The sequence below is a fragment of the Schistocerca serialis genome, chromosome 8 (genome assembly GCF_023864345.2).
Source record: "Schistocerca serialis cubense isolate TAMUIC-IGC-003099 chromosome 8, iqSchSeri2.2, whole genome shotgun sequence".
Classification (NCBI taxonomy): domain Eukaryota; kingdom Metazoa; phylum Arthropoda; class Insecta; order Orthoptera; family Acrididae; genus Schistocerca; species Schistocerca serialis.
This window is the reverse complement of record NC_064645.1, coordinates 270,230,700-270,248,781: the sequence shown is the minus strand read 5'-3', so window position 1 is coordinate 270,248,781 and position 18,082 is coordinate 270,230,700. Positions and strand designations below refer to the sequence as shown.

The 18,082-nt window shown below is 38.8% G+C and overlaps 1 protein-coding gene across 1 annotated transcript in view; it reads right to left on the bottom strand.

The window, feature by feature from the left end:
- LOC126416607 (low-density lipoprotein receptor-related protein 1) overlaps positions 1–18,082 on the bottom strand; it is a 772,143-nt gene that overhangs the window by 114,071 nt on the left and 639,990 nt on the right. The window contains exons 45-51 of the mRNA XM_050084360.1: positions 17,505–17,624; positions 13,412–13,599; positions 9,445–9,625; positions 9,220–9,348; positions 8,097–8,345; positions 4,619–4,824; positions 3,364–3,551 (exon numbers count right to left, since the gene is read on the bottom strand). Of these exons, the coding sequence (XP_049940317.1) occupies positions 3,364–3,551; positions 4,619–4,824; positions 8,097–8,345; positions 9,220–9,348; positions 9,445–9,625; positions 13,412–13,599; positions 17,505–17,624 (1,261 nt within the window). The remainder of the gene's footprint in view (positions 1–3,363; positions 3,552–4,618; positions 4,825–8,096; positions 8,346–9,219; positions 9,349–9,444; positions 9,626–13,411; positions 13,600–17,504; positions 17,625–18,082) is intronic.

Here is an 18,082-nt window from a genome sequence, read left to right as displayed (position 1 = left end):
TCTGGCAAGTACTCCATGAATGGCAACTTCAGCCATACCACCTCCAGAGACTGCAGAAAAGGGCCCATGTGATTTTGTGTCACATGCCAGTTAATTTTCATGGTTTCCTCCACACTGTGTCAACATTTGAGACTTTCCTTGGATCATTATTTTCATAGGTGAAGTGTATTTTGCAAACAAATATTTCCTCAACCATCATAACAACCACATTTGTGATGAGGAAAACCCTAAGGCCACACATCCCTACAGATTTCTACATCGTTTCTGTATTAATGTGTCTGCTGGTATACCCATGATCATCTGATTGACCCATGTGTTCTACTGCACCACCTAATGGGTCAAAGCTACTTGCCCTTCCTGCAAGACATCCTTATGCAGTATTTGGAGGATGTGTCAGTGCTTATCCATCACACAATGTGGTTCCAGCATGATGGTGTGCTAGCCCACTTCTCATGCAACGTCTACCAGTGCCCTCACCAAACATTCAGACACAGTTGGATAGGTCACGGAGGGCCGATTCATAGGCCACCACAAGCACCCAATTTAACACCTCATTTAACACCTTTTTTCTGCAGGCCTACATGAAGAGTATTCTTCCTTAGACTCCTGTCAAGTCACAGTATGATCTCTTTGCACATGTTTAATGGTTGCAGTGGAGGTCTTTCAGGACACTCCAGGACTTTTGGGCCATGTATACGTGAATACTGTTCACAAGTATGATTTGTGCAATGAAACTCATGGTCAAATACTAACAAAGAGATAGAGGGGCTGGCCAGTACTTACCTCAGCTCAGTACAGCCGATAGATACACATAAAACAGAACTGAAAATTTACATTCCTAGCTTTCGGAACTTTGTTCCTTCATCAGGGAGGAGAGAGGGGAAAAAAGGGGAAGAAGGGAAAGTGGATTCAGTTACTCACAACCCAGGTTATGAAGCAACAGGGAAAGGTAAACAGGGAGGGTAGCAAGGATGGAGGCATGGTTGTCAGAGGGAAGCCAAAGATATTCTACTGTAAGTACTGTGCCAGCTTCAAACCAAAGAGGATGCATACAGAAGTAAAGTATAAAGATAAACACAACTATGTAGGATGAAAAGATGCGTGAATGGCTAAAGAGGAAAGGGAAAGAGGAGAAGACTGAAGAGTGAATGGGAGTGAGGTTGTTTAACGTAGGTTCAGTCCAGGGGGATGGCGGGATGAAAGGATGTGTTGGAGTGCAAGTTCCCATCTCCGCAGTTCAGAGGGACTGGTGTTGGGTGGGAGAAGCCAAATGGCACATACGGTGTAGCAGGTTCCTAGGTCCCTAGAATTATGCTGGAGGGCATGCTCCGCTACTGGGTATTGGGCATCTCCTAGGCGGACAGTTCGTCTGTGTCCGTTCATTCGCTCAGCCAGTTTGGTTGTTGTCATGCCGATGTAAAAGGCTGTGCAGTGCAGGCACGTCAGTTGATAAATGACATGTGTAGTTTCACACGTAGCCCTGCCTTGAATTGTGTATGTTTTACCAGTAGCGGGGCTGGAGTAGGTGGTTGTGGGCGGATGCATGGGGCAGGTTTTGCAGCGGGGTCGGTTACAGGGGTAGGAACCGCATTCACGCATCTTTTCATCCTACATAGTTGTGTTTATCTTTATACTTTACTTCTGTATGCATCCTCTTTGGTTTGAAGCTGGCACAGTACTTACAGTAGAATATCTTTGGCTTCCCTCTGACAACCATGCCTTCATCCTTGCTACCCTCCCTGTTTACCTTTCCCTGTTGCTTCATAACCTGGGTTGTGAGTAACTGAATCCACTTTCCCTTCTTCCCCTTTTTTCCCCTCTCTCCTCCCTGATGAAGGAACAAAGTTCCGAAAGCTAGGAATGTAAATTTTCAGTTCTGTTTTATGTGTATCTATCGGCTGTACTGAGCTGAGGTAAGTACTGGCCAGCCCCTCTATCTCTTTGTTAGTATTTGTTTCACATCTTATATGAGATTTTCCATTAATCATTTAGAAACTCATGGTCACCACTTTTGAGCATATGCTGTAGTTCACACAGGTACGAGTTGGTCAATGCATGTGCTTCTTTTAAAGTTGTTTATCTTCCCAACTACACATTTCTGGACATGAGTTTATTACCAAATATTGCTGCCCTGTGTCCCCTCTACAACACCTATAACTGCATAGTACAAATTCTGAATCGCCTTGTATAAAGTGAAGTCTGAGCATATAACTTCAAATAGTGTATAGGGAAGCATAAAATTTTTGTTGTTTTTTGTACTGCAATTACAATGAAAATTATTCTCCTCAAGCAATTCCAGGTTCTTGAGTAAAAAGATTATGATTTCAAAGTTGTGTAGTGAGTGGTCAGTTAAAAGATATAGATTTTTTATTAAATAATGGACAACAGAAATCTTCCAAACAGTGAAAAGAATAAAAGTAACTAGTCATCATCATATAGTTGAGGATTACACAGATGCATAAACATACTTGAACTTGTACCTATGATTCCAGACAATATCCTTTCTCAGAACAAACACACCCATGCAACTCCCCCCCCCCCCCCCCCCCCCACTCCCATACACACATATCCACATAGACCTTGAACTAAAGGTTGGGGTGATGTGTTGCAGCGGTTGGAGGGGATGAAAAGAGCAAAGAGAGGAGAGGAAGGGGGCTGCAAAAGGACAGAAGAGAGAGTGTTATGTAAAGCGAGGGGAAGTAAGGAAACAGGATGGGATGAGGTGTGTGAAAACTTACCTCTTTCTGCAAGCAGGGAAAGTCACATGCAGCATAGCTTTTCTTATTTAAAAAATAATTGGTTTTTGGCATTTTAGTGAATAATTTTGTGAGCTCTGATATTCCTGAACTTAAGAAAAATTAATACACATCTTCCCCTATTAGCTTTTCATATTATTTCCAGCCTGAATATGTTCCTTAAATATGAGGGGCAGTCAATAAGTAATGCAATACATTTTTTTCTGAAAGTAGGTTGGTTTTATTCAGTATTCCTATCATACCCACTCTTTTGGCTACAAAATCCAATTTTTCAACAGAATCTCCACTGAATGTGACGTAAGTTCAAGAAGCTGTAGGGGCTGAAGTGGGAATATTCCTTGATGTCCCACAACAAATCACACTTTTTTTTCAACTGAAATTGCCTGGGAAAAATAATTTGTGGCATCACTTAGTGAATGACCCTCATATTATGAGCTGAACTTTTGTTTTGGAGTTTTTTTGGTTCAATGTAGATTAGCATATAACAACAAGAAGATATTAAAAAGAGAGAGGGGGGAGAGGGGGGGGGGGGGAGAGAGAGAGAGAGAGAGAGAGAGAGAGAGAGAGAGAGAGAGAGAGAGAGAGAGAGAGAGAGATAACTGCTTACCCATTCCTCGGATCAAGAGCAATAGCTCTAGGTTCTTGTAGACCACTGTTTATTAAGACCTTACGATATCGCCCATCAAGTCGTGATACTTCAATTGTGTCAAAACCTTTGTCACACCAATATAAATTATGTGCAACCCAGTCAACAGCCAGACCATCAGCATTTCTGAGTGTTGCTGAATGTAAAACCTGAAAGAAGCACAGCAATGTGCAAGAAACATTGAGCTTCATTAACACTGTGTACATAAATAACTGGCAAAGTAAGGAGAGTGCAAGAAAACATGAAGATTTAGAAGAATTATTTTCATTCGTGGCAATTTATTTTTAATCTGTGGATTTGTCCAATCAATTTTAAAATAAACTATTAAAACCCACATGGAACATAATGAACATAAAACTGAACTGTAATAAGCAAGGATCTTACAGACCACTAGTGTTGGTACAATTATTCATAGACTAAAAATTTCAAGCAGATCATCTTGCTGGTTTTTAAATCTTAATTACTTTTTTGTTTGTTTAAACATTCTGTACTGAAGAAAACTGCATCACAGATTCAAAAGAATTCTCAAGCCCTCAGACCAGAAACAATTGAAACCCAAGGACCAGCCTTCACTGGAATTCCTGGCTGTGGCACATTTAAGGTTACAGTTTCCTAGAAAATATCTGGGGTAACTATGTGTTTATTACATAAGGCTGCATGACAGGCTTCTGAGCTACGCAGGTGAAAAATTCATTATACAAAACTATCAAAGCCCACAAGAGCTTTTGGTGACGTGTAAAAGAAAATGTTTGTCAACTGCTAACAGAAACAGCCTGCACTGAAGCCAGTGATAGAAAGATGAGAGATGAAATTACAAATTCTGTTTAACAGAATGCTTTCAGTAATGGAGACTGTACTACAGTTGCTCTGTTACATGGTCCCCTGATGCGAAACTGTAGAACTATCTTTCCACAGAAATTTTTTAAAAAAAGGGAATTGTAAGATAAAAGTATGAAAACTGGATGAACTGGATTGTCAAATTTTATTTGGGCTACGCTGTAGAGCCATCCCCACATCCTGTTTGCAACAGGTTACTCCAGTAGAAAAGACTGTAATAAACTAAAGAGACAACATGTAATTACGTATTTGCATTACGGTTAGCCACAGTCTATAGAAACTGTGCACATCCCACGTATTCCTTTGTAGTATTGCAATTTCCTCAAACAGGAATGCAGTAAAAGCATCATTCAAATACAAATATTTACATTATAATTACCTCATGAGTGGCATTTCCTCCAGGACACAATCGCTTTAGACTGGACCCAAGTGGTGTAACATCACTCCAATATATACACTGTGTAGACCACTCAAAATCAAGAGCAACTGCATTTGTCATGTTGTGAACCAGTAGTGATGCGTGGCCAACAAGGTCCATTTCCCGTATGTAATAGCGGTTTGAGAATATCAGTTTTGGCTCAGCAGCTGTGCAATATTAAAATCATTGTTATAAATCGAGAACGTTAATATAAAAGTACAATGGTCATTAATTTCAATGTAACTGATGAGTGAAATATACTGATATACCACTAATAACCACTAACCAACATCCACCCTTCCATTTTTCACCTATGTTACACTCTAAGCAGTGATTTAATTATAGATACTATAGCTGCAATTCACAGCCATCACAAACTGTCTCTGTCTTAAGAGAATGCCTGGACATGGGCAGGGAGGGAGGGTCAGGAGAGTGGCGGGAGAAGGCGATACACTATCTGGATGGGGAAGGAGTGGTGTGGGCAGAAGAGAGAATAGAAAAGGTAAGGTGAGGCAATGGGAAACAGGATAGTGAAGGTGTAGGCAAGAGGCATTGCAAGAGCACAGAATAGGCTGTAGAGACAAGTCCCACCTGCAAAGTTCAGAGAAACCTGGTCTACCTTCCAGCACAAGTTTCTCTGAACTACACAGGTGAGAACTGTCTCTCTAGCATCTCTTGTACTCTTGAGTGACCAGATTGTTGATACTATCACTATAGATGGTTTGACTTTGTCAATAGAGCCACAACTTCACCTCTGTGTGCACCACTTTACCACTCTCAAACTGAAGCCCTTGGATGTGTTCAAATGGAAATCAGATAGGGCCAAGTCAGGACTTTATGGAGGATGATCAACAACAGTGAATGCAAGGCATCAGATTGTTGCAGATATCATAGTGCTAGTGTGTGCTCTGCCACCATCATACATCATGCTGATGGAGAGGGTGCTCCATGTGTGGATGGACTCTTCAATTAGAAACTCGGTAACAGCATGCTGTTTCTCATACACCAACATAGTTACATTACCCCCCTCGCCCATGTTACATGCTACCGTTCGGAGGGAGCCTTCTTGTGGCAGAGGGTTGCAGCTTGCTTCAGAGAAGCTGAAAAGACAACCAAGTAAAAAGCATTACTTTTCAGCTCACTCGCAACATATATCATTTGTCATATGAAGTAACAGGTTGCTTTTGACTACAAAAATACCACAAAGGATACCTGTATCACTGATAGCCTTCATCCCTCATGCACAATGAAACAATACACTCCGCACATCAACAGAAAGCAGTCAACTATATGTGATCTAAAAATATCTACAAAGCTAAAATCAAATAGTTTATTTCTTCATTTAGTAGAGTGAAGAATACGTGCAGTACACTAGGTATTGTGGAGGTTTAGCTACAAGGAAACACTGAAAACGGATGTACAGTGAAAGTGACATATAACTTTTGAATGGGTTACCAAAATGGAACCATAAGCTATTCAAGGAAAAGCCATCTTCACATGTCTGCAGATTTGTAACAACCATTAATTCACAGACAAGCCTCACAGTCAGACACTAATTTTTACACCTACAATAATGTTCATCTGCGCAAGATAAATGACACAAAGAGGCACTGAAGAAAGCACTTCATAAATATTCTGTACAGTGCGAGGCAACCCACATGGGTAACCTTGGCCTACGTATAAGATTAAACGCAGGCTACTTAGTTCAGTTAGATACAATAGACAAAAATGATGTAGTACACAGCTTGGCATGTGGCAAGCACATCTGCAGCATTCAATCAGTTAATCACTTCCATTTCCACACTGACTGGACACTAAATAGAACAAAAACAGTGTGGTGTGTATGTGTGCCACTCATAGTTTCTAAGCCTCAAATTTTATCATCTGTTAAAAGTAAAATTTAACTTATATTTTGGTCTGTCTGTGATGTAATGGTCTAAGTAAAAACAAGACCACAAAAGTGACTAATTGAATATGAATCTTTGAAGTCCAAAACTAGTCCTGTAGCATCTTTAAACAAAGATTTACTCAAATTTGTGAATGGATACTGTTACTAAAGTTAAATCTTTTATATATTGTATACAGCAACATTTCTCAGCATACCACAAGCTACAACACGATGTGTATTGATGCACTGCTCTTTTTAACTTTATCAGCCACTAACTTTTTCGTTCCACTCCAACCCATTACATTCAACTGATAACTTTAAAAACAAATTGACTTCCAGTATCAAATGGATGACAATTTGTATTACTACCAATTTTGTATTATAGTCAGCTGGGAAGAAACAATTCACTTACACTGATCAGCCAGAACATTATGACCACCAACCTAACAACAGTATGTCCACCTTCGGCACGGGTAATTGCAGCGACACATCATGGCATGGAAGCAATGAGGCCTTGGTAGGTCACTGGAGGGAGTTGGCACCACATCTGCACACACAAGTCATCTAATTCCCGTAAATTCGGAGACGGAGTGATGAGCTCTGACGTCACGTTCAACCACATCCCAGATGTGTTCGATAGCGTTCAGATCTGGTGAGTTGGGGGGCCAGCACATCAACTGAAACTCACCACTGTGTTCCTTGAACCATTCCATCACACTCCTGGTCTTGTGACATGGTGCATTATCTTATTGAAAAATGCGACTGCAGTTGGGAAACATAATCATCATAAAGGGGTGTACATGATCTGCAACCAGTGTATCATGGTCCCCTACATACCTCCACAGGATCCATGGAAGGCTATGTGAGTGTTCCTCAGAGCATAATGGAGCCACTGCTAGCTTGTCCCCATCCCACAGTACGGATGTCAAGGAGCTGTTCTCCTGGAAGACGAGGGATTTGTACCCTCATATCAGCATGATGAAGACGGTATCAAGATTTATCAGACCATGCAGTGCTCTGACACTGTGCCAATGTCCAGTGCTGATGGTCAAGTGCCCATTTCAGTTGTAGTTGCTGATGTCATGGTGTTAACATTGGCACATGCATGGGATGCCGTCAGCGGAGGCCAATTGTTAGGAGAGTTCGGTGCACTGTGTGTTCAGACACACTTGTATTCTGCCTAGCATTAAAGTTTGAGGTTAGTTCTGCCACAGTTTGCGAGCTGTTCTATTTTACCAGACTGTCCAGCTTACAACATATGAAATATGTAATGAGGGATGGCCGCCCAGCTCCACAACATCTGGACGTGCTAAATTTTTAATCAATAACTTTACTTAATAACAAAGTGTTAAGTGCTATTATATAAATGAGGATTTTAGCACTGAAACTTCATGGCAGATAAAAGTATGGAAGAGCACTGTACTGTAAATGCATAAATCTGAGTTCCAGTCCAGCACAGAGCATTAAAGTGTCATTAAACTGTTACGCATTTTTAAACTTATAGTTGTTTTGAATCATGGTTTTTGTTAGCCTTAAATGTGAGTTACTTACTAGTATTGGCTTTGCAAGAGTGTTTATCACTGCGTAATATGTAACCATCAGCACAGGAACAGACATACGAGCCCATTGTGTTACGGCATATCTGACTACAAGGACGATCTGCACATTCATCAACATCTGCACACAGGTGCCAATCTTTTTGATTTACTCTGAAGCCTGGGCGACAAGTACATGCATAGCCAACTTTAAGGTCAACGCAATCATGCATGCAAACTTTAGAATTGGCACACTCATTGATATCTGTAAAAGAATAAAAGAAAAATCTTCATTAATGACACCACATCCATTCTCATTTTATGGGACTAAAAGAAATAAGCTTACTTCTACATCTAAGAAACCCGTTTTTGTACATAACTGTGTCACAAGTATGACGATGAATACCTGTTGTCATATTGTTATTGTTAAATATCATATTCCATGCACAAAAGATTGAGAGGAAAAACTAGATACAATCTTCATTTAGAGCCTTCACAACCTTACATAACTAAGTTTATTGGTTCATGGAATGAGAGCAAGAATATAAGTACACAGAGAGTAATCATGACTGGAATGCATTCGACAACTGAGTTTGTTTTGTGCTCTTTTTACAACAGGAAAAGATCAGAAAGCTGAACATAAGGAATATAAATGAATATCCACCAATATTCTGGGGGCCAGGGAAGATGTATAACACTAAGAATACAAGAGCCAGACCATTTGAAAACAAATTTTAAATTCCAGTTCCTTTTCTCTCCCTGTAACTTTGCTGATGGTAGCAAAGAAAACACATGTACATTGTCATCACAAGGCTTCCTTAGTAATCTTTCTTTCATATTATTAACATTACAAGTAATGTTCATACTTGTAAAAGCTTTAAACTTCTACCAATGTTTGTTATGTTTGACATGGTGGCATGAACAGTGGTGTTTCTTTTATAAGCTATTAGCGAAAAGACATAAAATTAGTAGAGACAGAATCAGAAATGAAATCTACAAAAACAATACATGGAGAATTTTGTTTTAGTACAATTGGTCATTACTGCCAATTACTTTCTTCGGGTTAATAATGTAATACACATCACAAAACAGATTAAGTGAATCAAACAAGGAATTTAGCTGTAATTTTCTGAACTTACTGCACATCTCTTCATCACTATAATCTCCACAGTTGTCCTGGCCGTCACACAGCAAGGATTCATTCACACAGATGCCATTTGTACATGAGAATAATCCATGATCCTTACATGATATTTCTGTTTCATTTGCTGTAAGGAAAAAAATTGTGATAACTGGATGAAAATTACACAACTTAAGTCAGAGGAGAAAAAACAAAAGACTATTTAAACAGTTGAATATCTTACAGCATGCCTTTTCTGTCTCGTCTGAATTATCTCCACAGTCATCTGCACCATTGCAGGCCCACGTTGAAAGAATACAGTTACCATTGTCACAGCGAAACTCATTATTCAAGCAAGTTTTTAAACAGTGCTCATGTTCGTCACTGCCATCTCCACAGTCATCATCACCATCACAGTAAAAAATCTGTACAAAAGAGGACCAGTAATTTAAATTAACAGGAACTTAACTTAATAGCAGAAAAATAAATGCACAAAAATCTTGTTTATCTGGACCAGGTGGGACGGATGCCATCCAGATTACCCAAAACCCAGATAATCTAGATATATTCTACTAAATCTAATGACTCTAATATGTACTAGAACATATAAACCTTTTATTTTGACATTAATAAGAAAAACTTTTTTGGCACTTATTTATACTTTAGTCTACTTATGTTTAATTACTGAAATAGTGTATGTTTCTTTTGTTTCAAAAATGGGTGGCATTTGAGGGCAGCATTATTGTGTGGATACCTCACTAACATCAGTTCGGCAGGAGTTGTTTCTGGCTGACATTCTACATAAACCATTAGGTTTTCCAGCTGAACCATTGCCTCTGCATGCTCTCTTTTCTCACTGAACCAAACAAATAATGCTCCATTCAATGTTTCATTGTTGCTTTCTTCATTATACCGTAGTTCTGCAAATAGTCTTCAGTCACAGTTTTAAAACAGAAGTGTTCAATTTCTTTTCGGTTCTTCTTCCTGTCTGACACAGCTGCTGCCCCTACACCATATGCTGCAGCTGTGTTTTTCAGCATTTCTACTTTGTCTATTGCATTTAGTATTTCCAACTTTTCGGTCATCGAAGAAACCACTTTCTTTCACTTCGAAACTATTTCACACATACATACTCAAAACACAAGAACACGAGTAGTACAGTTTCTTAACTCTGTAAGGACGAGATCTACACCGACCGTAACAATGGCAGCTGGAAATGGGATTGGCAATCCCTATGCTGCTTGTGGTGCCAAAATAACAACTGTATATATACTGTACCACACCAACTGCATACTGCACCTTTTCAGGTTAAAAAACAGGAAAGGAAACAAAAAAAAAAAAATTTGGATGAATCAGAAAAACTTATTAATGAAGGGCCAGGTGAATGAGGCTCATGTGCAGTACTAATTTCAAAATAAAAGTTTGCTGAATTATAGTAAACTAACAAAGTGTCAAAAAACAGGCAAATATTGCATATTGCAGTCCTACAGACAACAAAGTAGACTGTAAAATAGCAAGAGTTTAGAACTATGGTATCCTAGGCAATGAGACAAGGATATGGAGAAAAAGGTTGTTAACACTTAACAAATTGAAAAACCTGGACAAGAGAAAGATGACCATTTCTCCCCACTGTGTGATGAATCTGGCATCTACACCATGATGACACTTACCTACTTTGAGATTCTTCTTGTCAACCACATATATTTGGTAACATCCTTGTGTGACACTGCATACTCCTCAAATAGCCACAAAGACATTGCTTTATGACACTGTTATCATACTTTAGCACAGCTCTTTAACACTAAAGACTATAGCCAAATGATTGATAAGATTTACTCCATTGAAAAGGGCAACCGGAATAAATGTTGCCATATGAAAGTTGCCTACTAATTTCTCAACATTTCCTGCTGTTTGTCTCTTTTTAAATTTCTCACCTCCTCTGCTATAATATATAATATCATGCAAATGTAAAATTCTGAGAATACTACAAACAAAAGTGTGAGAGAAACCATTTGTCTCTCCATGTAGTGGAATCTGTAAGGACCAGATGGGTAAGTAAACAAAGTGATGAATAAACTGGCTCAGCTTCAGAACTTGGGTTCTTCATCTCACCTCGATGGCAGATAGAAAATTCTGTTTTAATTATTCTTTGTTTCCCATCTTTATGTATACGAGGGCCGTTCAGAAAGTAACCTCCGGTTGATTTAAAAAAATACACCAAGTTAAATAAAAATATTTTAATATATACATCTTACAACTACATCTTTGCACTATTTTTCTACATAGTCTCCATAGCGATTGAGGCACTTATCGTATCTCTTCACAAGCTTTAAAATTCCTTCTGCATAAAAATCACCCGCTTGTGCCTGGAGCCAGCCTGTGACCGCATCTTTGAGCTCTTCGTCGTCATCAAACCGCTGTGACCCGAGCCATTTCTTCAAATGCATGAAGAGGTGATAATCACTTGGCGCCAGGTCTGGGCTGTAAGGTGGATGGTTGATAACGTCCCACTTGAAGGACTCAAGAAGGGCCGTTGTTCTGCGAGCAGAGTGAGGACGGGCGTTATCGTGCAAAAAAACGATACCGGAAGTCAGCATACCACAGCGTTTGTTCTGTATAGCCCGTCGTAACTTTTTTATTGTTTCACAGTACACGTCTTGATTAATGGTCGTACCACGTTCCATGAATTCAACCAACAACACCCCTTTGGCATCCCAAAACACCGTTGCCATCAGTTTTCTGGCAGAAAAATCTTGCGAGGCTTTTCTTGGTTTGGCAGGCGAATTTGAATGTGCCCACATCTTTGATTGTTCTTTTGTCTCAGGGTTCACGTACTTAATCCAGGTTTCGTCACCGGTCACGATTCTGTTTAACAATGGTTCTCCTTCGTCCTCATAACGTGACAGAAAGTCTAATGCAGAGGCCATTCTTTGAGTTTTGTGGTGGTCGGTAAGAATTTTGGGCACCCATCGTGCACAGAACTTACGGTAACCCAATCTTGCTGTCACTATCTCGTACAAGAGAGTCTTAGAAATCTGTGGAAAACCAGTAGACAACTCCGACATTGAGAAACGTCGATTTTCACGAACTTTTGCATCAACTGTCTGAACGAGTTCGTCAGTCACCAATGATGGTCTACCACTCCTCTCTTCATTATGAACGTTTTCTCGTCCACTTTTAAATAAACGTACCCATTCACGGACAACTCCTTCACTCATAACTCTTGGTCCGTACACGGCACAAAGCTCACAATGAATAGCTGCTGCAGAATATCCTTTGGCTGCAAAAAACCTTATGACAGCACACACTTCACATTTGGCGGGGTTTTCTATTGCAGCACACATTTCAAACTGCCACAAAAACTAAACTAGCGCAGGTACGACGTTCACTCTTCCACGGCTTGATGCCGACTGACCTGTTGAGTGCGTGAACGCACAGATGGCGTCGCTACTCCCCCCACAACCCGCACTGTGACCAATCGGAGGTTACTTTCTGAACCGCCCTCGTATATATTTTTTTTTAATTTTATGATCTGTTACCTTTTCTTGTTTCCTTGTTTCAAACTTCTGCTGTCAACTTTTGATCCTCTCTCCTGTACTGACTCTGTTGCCTCTTGTTCCTATTTGCCTTTCTCTCCTAACTTCACACTCTATTACCTATCCCCTCCAATACATTTCTTTTTCCAAATTCTCAGGTTTTTGAGCATTCAACTCTCTCTCTCCTCTCCACCTAGTGCCACAACCTGCAGCTGGCAACCATGCGATATTAAAATAAAATCTCCAACTATTTTATTTGTTTGTAGTAATACCATATAATGTTACGCAGTAATAAGAAAAAAGTCAAGTTTCATTTCGTAAAAATATATATGTGTATATACAGTTTAATTGACCTTCTCCTAAACAGTTGTGTACTGACTTCTGGAGATGAAGCGTATACACTTGGCAGTGCTTGATGGGCACTGCATTAATTTATTGTCACATTTGCATCAATAATTAATTTAGTAACTGGAGAATAATCATCATATTTTTATTTTGTCAATGATAAGTAATATAAAACAAATAATGCTATAAATATTTGATATCTTCCATATGATTTTATATAATTTCTTCCATATGATTTTATATAATTCAGCTAACACAGTAGTTATTCTTCTTATTTTTGTTTTAAGCATTAGGTCTCCGGTATTAGTGTCCTTAATGCATTAAACTTACCATGGATATACATTGCTGATTAAGACACTGGAACTCCTGTGATAAACAGGGTGCCTGTAAGCAACCCTGCTCTATGCTTTCATCAGACTGGTCCTTACAATCATCTTCATGATCACATACCCAAGCAAGAGGAATGCAACGTCCAGTTGAATTACATTTATGATCTGTCTCTGGACATTTCCTGTGCCCTGTGTAAACATTATAAATTCATTTGTTAGTGCAGTGTACATAATGCATTTGCAAATGATGACCCAAATTGAAGGCGTGTAATAACATATAAGATATTTAAAACATGCTTGAAACTTTAAGGCACAGGTTGTGAAAAAACTGTATAGTCAGCACACATTTCATGCCTGGGTACTGTTGACACTAAAAATTATTTTTCATCAGAAACAAAAATAGCCTTAAGGATATTGCTTGGTACTACAGAATGCAGATTCTGAAGCTCAAACTGTGCAACACACTGGCTGTGGTCTGCACTGTAACTGACTTTTAAGTCAAATTTTGGATACCAAGTCATCACTGTAGGTTACAATTACTGTAAACTCCTTAACGGTGATAGGTACCATTCACGAGCTAGTCTGAAAACTGTTCATGAAACACTATTTTTATGTTATGTGTCTTAATATTACTCCAAAAATTACTAAGACAACATCAGTGGGCAATTATGTGTGTGCTCTAACAAAGCAAGCCAACAGGTAATGCTAATAGTGGCATATCTAAACCAGTGGCAACCCAGATGGACAGACTACATCAAAGAGACCACATGTCCAATATCTTGTGGCAGCCAGGACTTTGCAGTGTGATCAGGCCAGTTTCCAAAAGGGTGAAAACTTTCAGATCAGAGAGAATCAAGTGAAAGCCCTACTATTGGGTTTACCATGAACATCTGATATGCAGTCATGTGGCAGTTTTCCTACTGGAAATCCTCAGAAAGCCTTGGACAGTAGGACTGATTATGAGCAGTTTAACAGCCCTTTTAAATTATTACAGATTTTTTGAACAGAAAGGTGGATCAAAGTACTAGTGTGATATGTATGGGTTATGTGTCACAAACAAACAAAATGCAAAAGGAACTACAAATTTTGAAGGTGAACTTCATAATAATTTCAGAAAGTAAAAATAAAGTGATATGATCTGTGGACTAAAAGTGTTCATTATTACATACAACTTTTACATGCATCATGTCCATGGAGTTTCTGCAAGTTTTCCACTATCACCTACTAACCTTCTATTACGCCACCATCTCTTTCCTGTCTTATATTTTGGAATACAACAAATGACTCCTTTTTTACCACGCATTTGCCAGGCTCCATGTCCCACCATCCTCATTTCATTCTCTTTCTGGTCTTAATTACATCTCCAACTGCAGTCTGTTCCCTTATACATCTGTTTGCTTTATGCCTTTCCTATTTATTTCCAAAATGCATCTCTCCATTGCCCACTGAACAAGCCTCTCGTACTGAGTCGTTTTAGCATCAAAAATCCATGTTTCAATGCCAAAATTAAAAACTAGTAATACACAGATTGTAAACTCCCCTTTTCTGATACATAAGAAGCTTAGTTTGGAAACCTCTATCTACTTTACTGTCTGACCACACTAGAAACACATTTTAGGTGAATCTAGAGGCAATCTTCAACAGGGGTTTATGATAGTGACACAGGTGTATAAAATTAAATATATTTACAAAAAAGATAATACTTATGGTATTTACAGAAGTGAGTTAGTTGTTATTAAAGAAAATGAAAATATTGAGAAATTGTTTTATGGTTATGTTAAGATTTCAATAACACATTAAATTTCAGTGTTTCTATGGGACAATGAAAATAGAAGCAAGAGATAAGAAACAATGCATTAATTCTAAAGAATAATGGTTGTGGGACCACTGTGTGTGACTGTAAATGTTGAATACTGACGAATTAAAAAGCTAATAAAATAGAGATAATAGAAGGAGATAAAAAATACATATGCCTGAAAAAGTTAAACAATGCTAGCAATTTTAAATATGACTGACAGAATAGTAAAATACAGAAACAAATGAAAGAAACATGCCGCAAGAATAAATGAAGTCAGAATACCAAAGTCAATGCTGAACAACAGGCTGAAACAAGGAGAAAGTAAAGATGAACAACCAAATAAATAGGAAGCTGAAAAATTTACATTTGCAATAAATGCAAATACAGACGCAAATTCTGCCTCAAAATGCATATTTATGTAATAATTTCTGTTTCACAGACTACTGTATCCATATGAACAATTTTATCAGAGATTGCTGCAATAATTTTTTTAAATATGAGATTACTGGTTTTGGTCTATTTTAGACCATCTTCAGACTTTGCACAATGCTGGTAGGTGGTCGCTGTGAATGGAGCAGGTGCTACACCTCCACCAATACTATCTGCTAACTGTTAGCATTTGTGGAGGCGTGGTGCCTGCTCCGTTCACAGCCACCGTCTGCCATCAGAGTACCGGGCATGAGTCGTGCTTCGGTAGCTCAGATGGTAGAGCACTTGCCCGTGAAAGGCAAAGGTCCCGAGTTCGAGTCTCGGTCGGGCACACAGTTTTAATCTGCCAGGAAGTTTCATATCAGCGCACACTCCACTGCAGAGTGAAAATCTCATTCTGGAAACATCCCCTAGGCTGTGGCTAAGCCATGTCTCCGCAGTATCCTTTCTTTCAGGAGTGCTAGTTCTACAAGGTTCGCAGAAGAGCTTCTGTAAAGTTTGGAAGGTAGGAGACGAGATACTGGCAGAAGTGAAGCTGTGAGCACCGGGTGTGAGTCGTGCTTCGGTAGTTCAGATGGTAGAGCACTTGGCCGCAAAAGGCAAAGGTCCCGAGTTCAAGTCTCGGTCAGGCACACAGTTTTAATCTGCCAGGAAGTTTCATATCAGTGGACACTCCACTGCAGAGTGAAAATCTCATTCTGGAAACATCCCCTAGGCTGTGGCTAAGCCATGTCTCCGCAGTATCCTTTCTTTCAGGAGTGCTAGTTCTGCAAGGTTCGCAGAAGAGCTTCTGTAAAGTTTGGAAGGCAGGAGACGAGATACTGGCAGAAGTAAAGCTGTGAGTATCGGGCGTGAGTCGTGCTTCAGTAGCTCAGATGGTAGAGCATTTGCCCGTGAAAGGCAAAGGTCCCGAGTTCGAGTCTCGGTCAGGCACACAGTTTTAATCTGCCAGGAAGTTTCATATCAGAGCACACTCCGCTGCAGAGTGAAAATCTCATTCTGTAAACACCATTTGTATGTGAAAATGAATGCAAAATTCTACAGCTAATAGTACATCATATTTTTAATGATGGTAATATAGTGTACATGTCAATGTCCGAAAACTGTACATTTGTGTGGACTGTGTATAAATTAACGAGAAAGCAAGGAACTAATCTGTAAAGGGGGGAGAAAGCTCTAATGTGTGCTAGAGAATCAGATGTATAGTTAATACCTAGTCACTATTTGCGAAACAGATTATACTTGCAAAATGAAATATCTCATTTGTCAATATTGAACAAACTAGACAGCCTCTTAATACAATGAATTCATCAGGCACTGAAAACTTGAGAATATTGGATCCTCTGTCTCTATTCATGAACTATATCATCATATAAAATCTTAAGCATTGACAATGTCATTCATTTTATATTTTCCAAATTTAAAAAGAAATGATAAATATCAAAGTTTAATATAGGCTGCTCTCTTTTATTTAGTATGTCAGGGGGAGGCAACTTTAAAATGTCTTATGGTCTTTTCTTCTCACAAATGTTTTCCTTCTGACAAAGATCATATTTTTAGATAAAAAATTTATGTAATGCAGGGATTAAAAATGAGAATGTTCTTCAATATGTGTCAGATACAGCTTTTCAACTTTAGTCACAAATTAGTTAAATAACAGAACAAATAATAGCTTACTATGAAAGGAAAATTAGTTTTCTGTTGTCTTTATTGTACACTGTATGCCAACTTGTGAAATACTCATTTCTTCTTTTGTCTTCTGAGGTTTACTAAAATATGTTTGAAAGTAAGAAGGTTACAGAAATGATCTAGAAATAGAAAATGCGCAACTACTATAGCATTTGTTTCCATAAAATTATAGACTTACGGCAAAGTTCAGATTCATCTGAATTGTCAAGGCAGTCTGGCAGACCATCACATTCCCATGATGATGGAATACATTCGGAGTTGTTGCATCGAAACTGATCTGAAGGGCAGTTTTGCTGTGCTGCAATAAAAAAATATCAGAATTACGATTCATCCCAATAATGATAATAGAAGTAGGTCTCACATTATCAGAACACTTTTACTCACAATTAAGCACATTAAATTAAATTATTTTCAGGATTCATATTGAAGAACCAGTTTTGGGAGGTAACCGAAAAGTTAAACACCAGAAACTTGATTCTGTTCTACTTTCAGCAATACTGAAATACTTTTTGGTCTTCCTTAGAAGTATTTAATTCTTTTGATGAGTACATGCTACTGAGTATGATAGTTACATGGTATTTCAAAACAATTTTCTAAAGCTACTTGTTTATAAGAAACCTAAGATTGTCTCATAATATTCTCCACAGAGCATGAAGTGCCATTTTGGTTCCATACATAGCAGTTTCCTTGGTTATTAGTTGTACCTGCAGCAGTCTATCAACATCTTAATTTTAAAACTAAATTATCCACAAGACC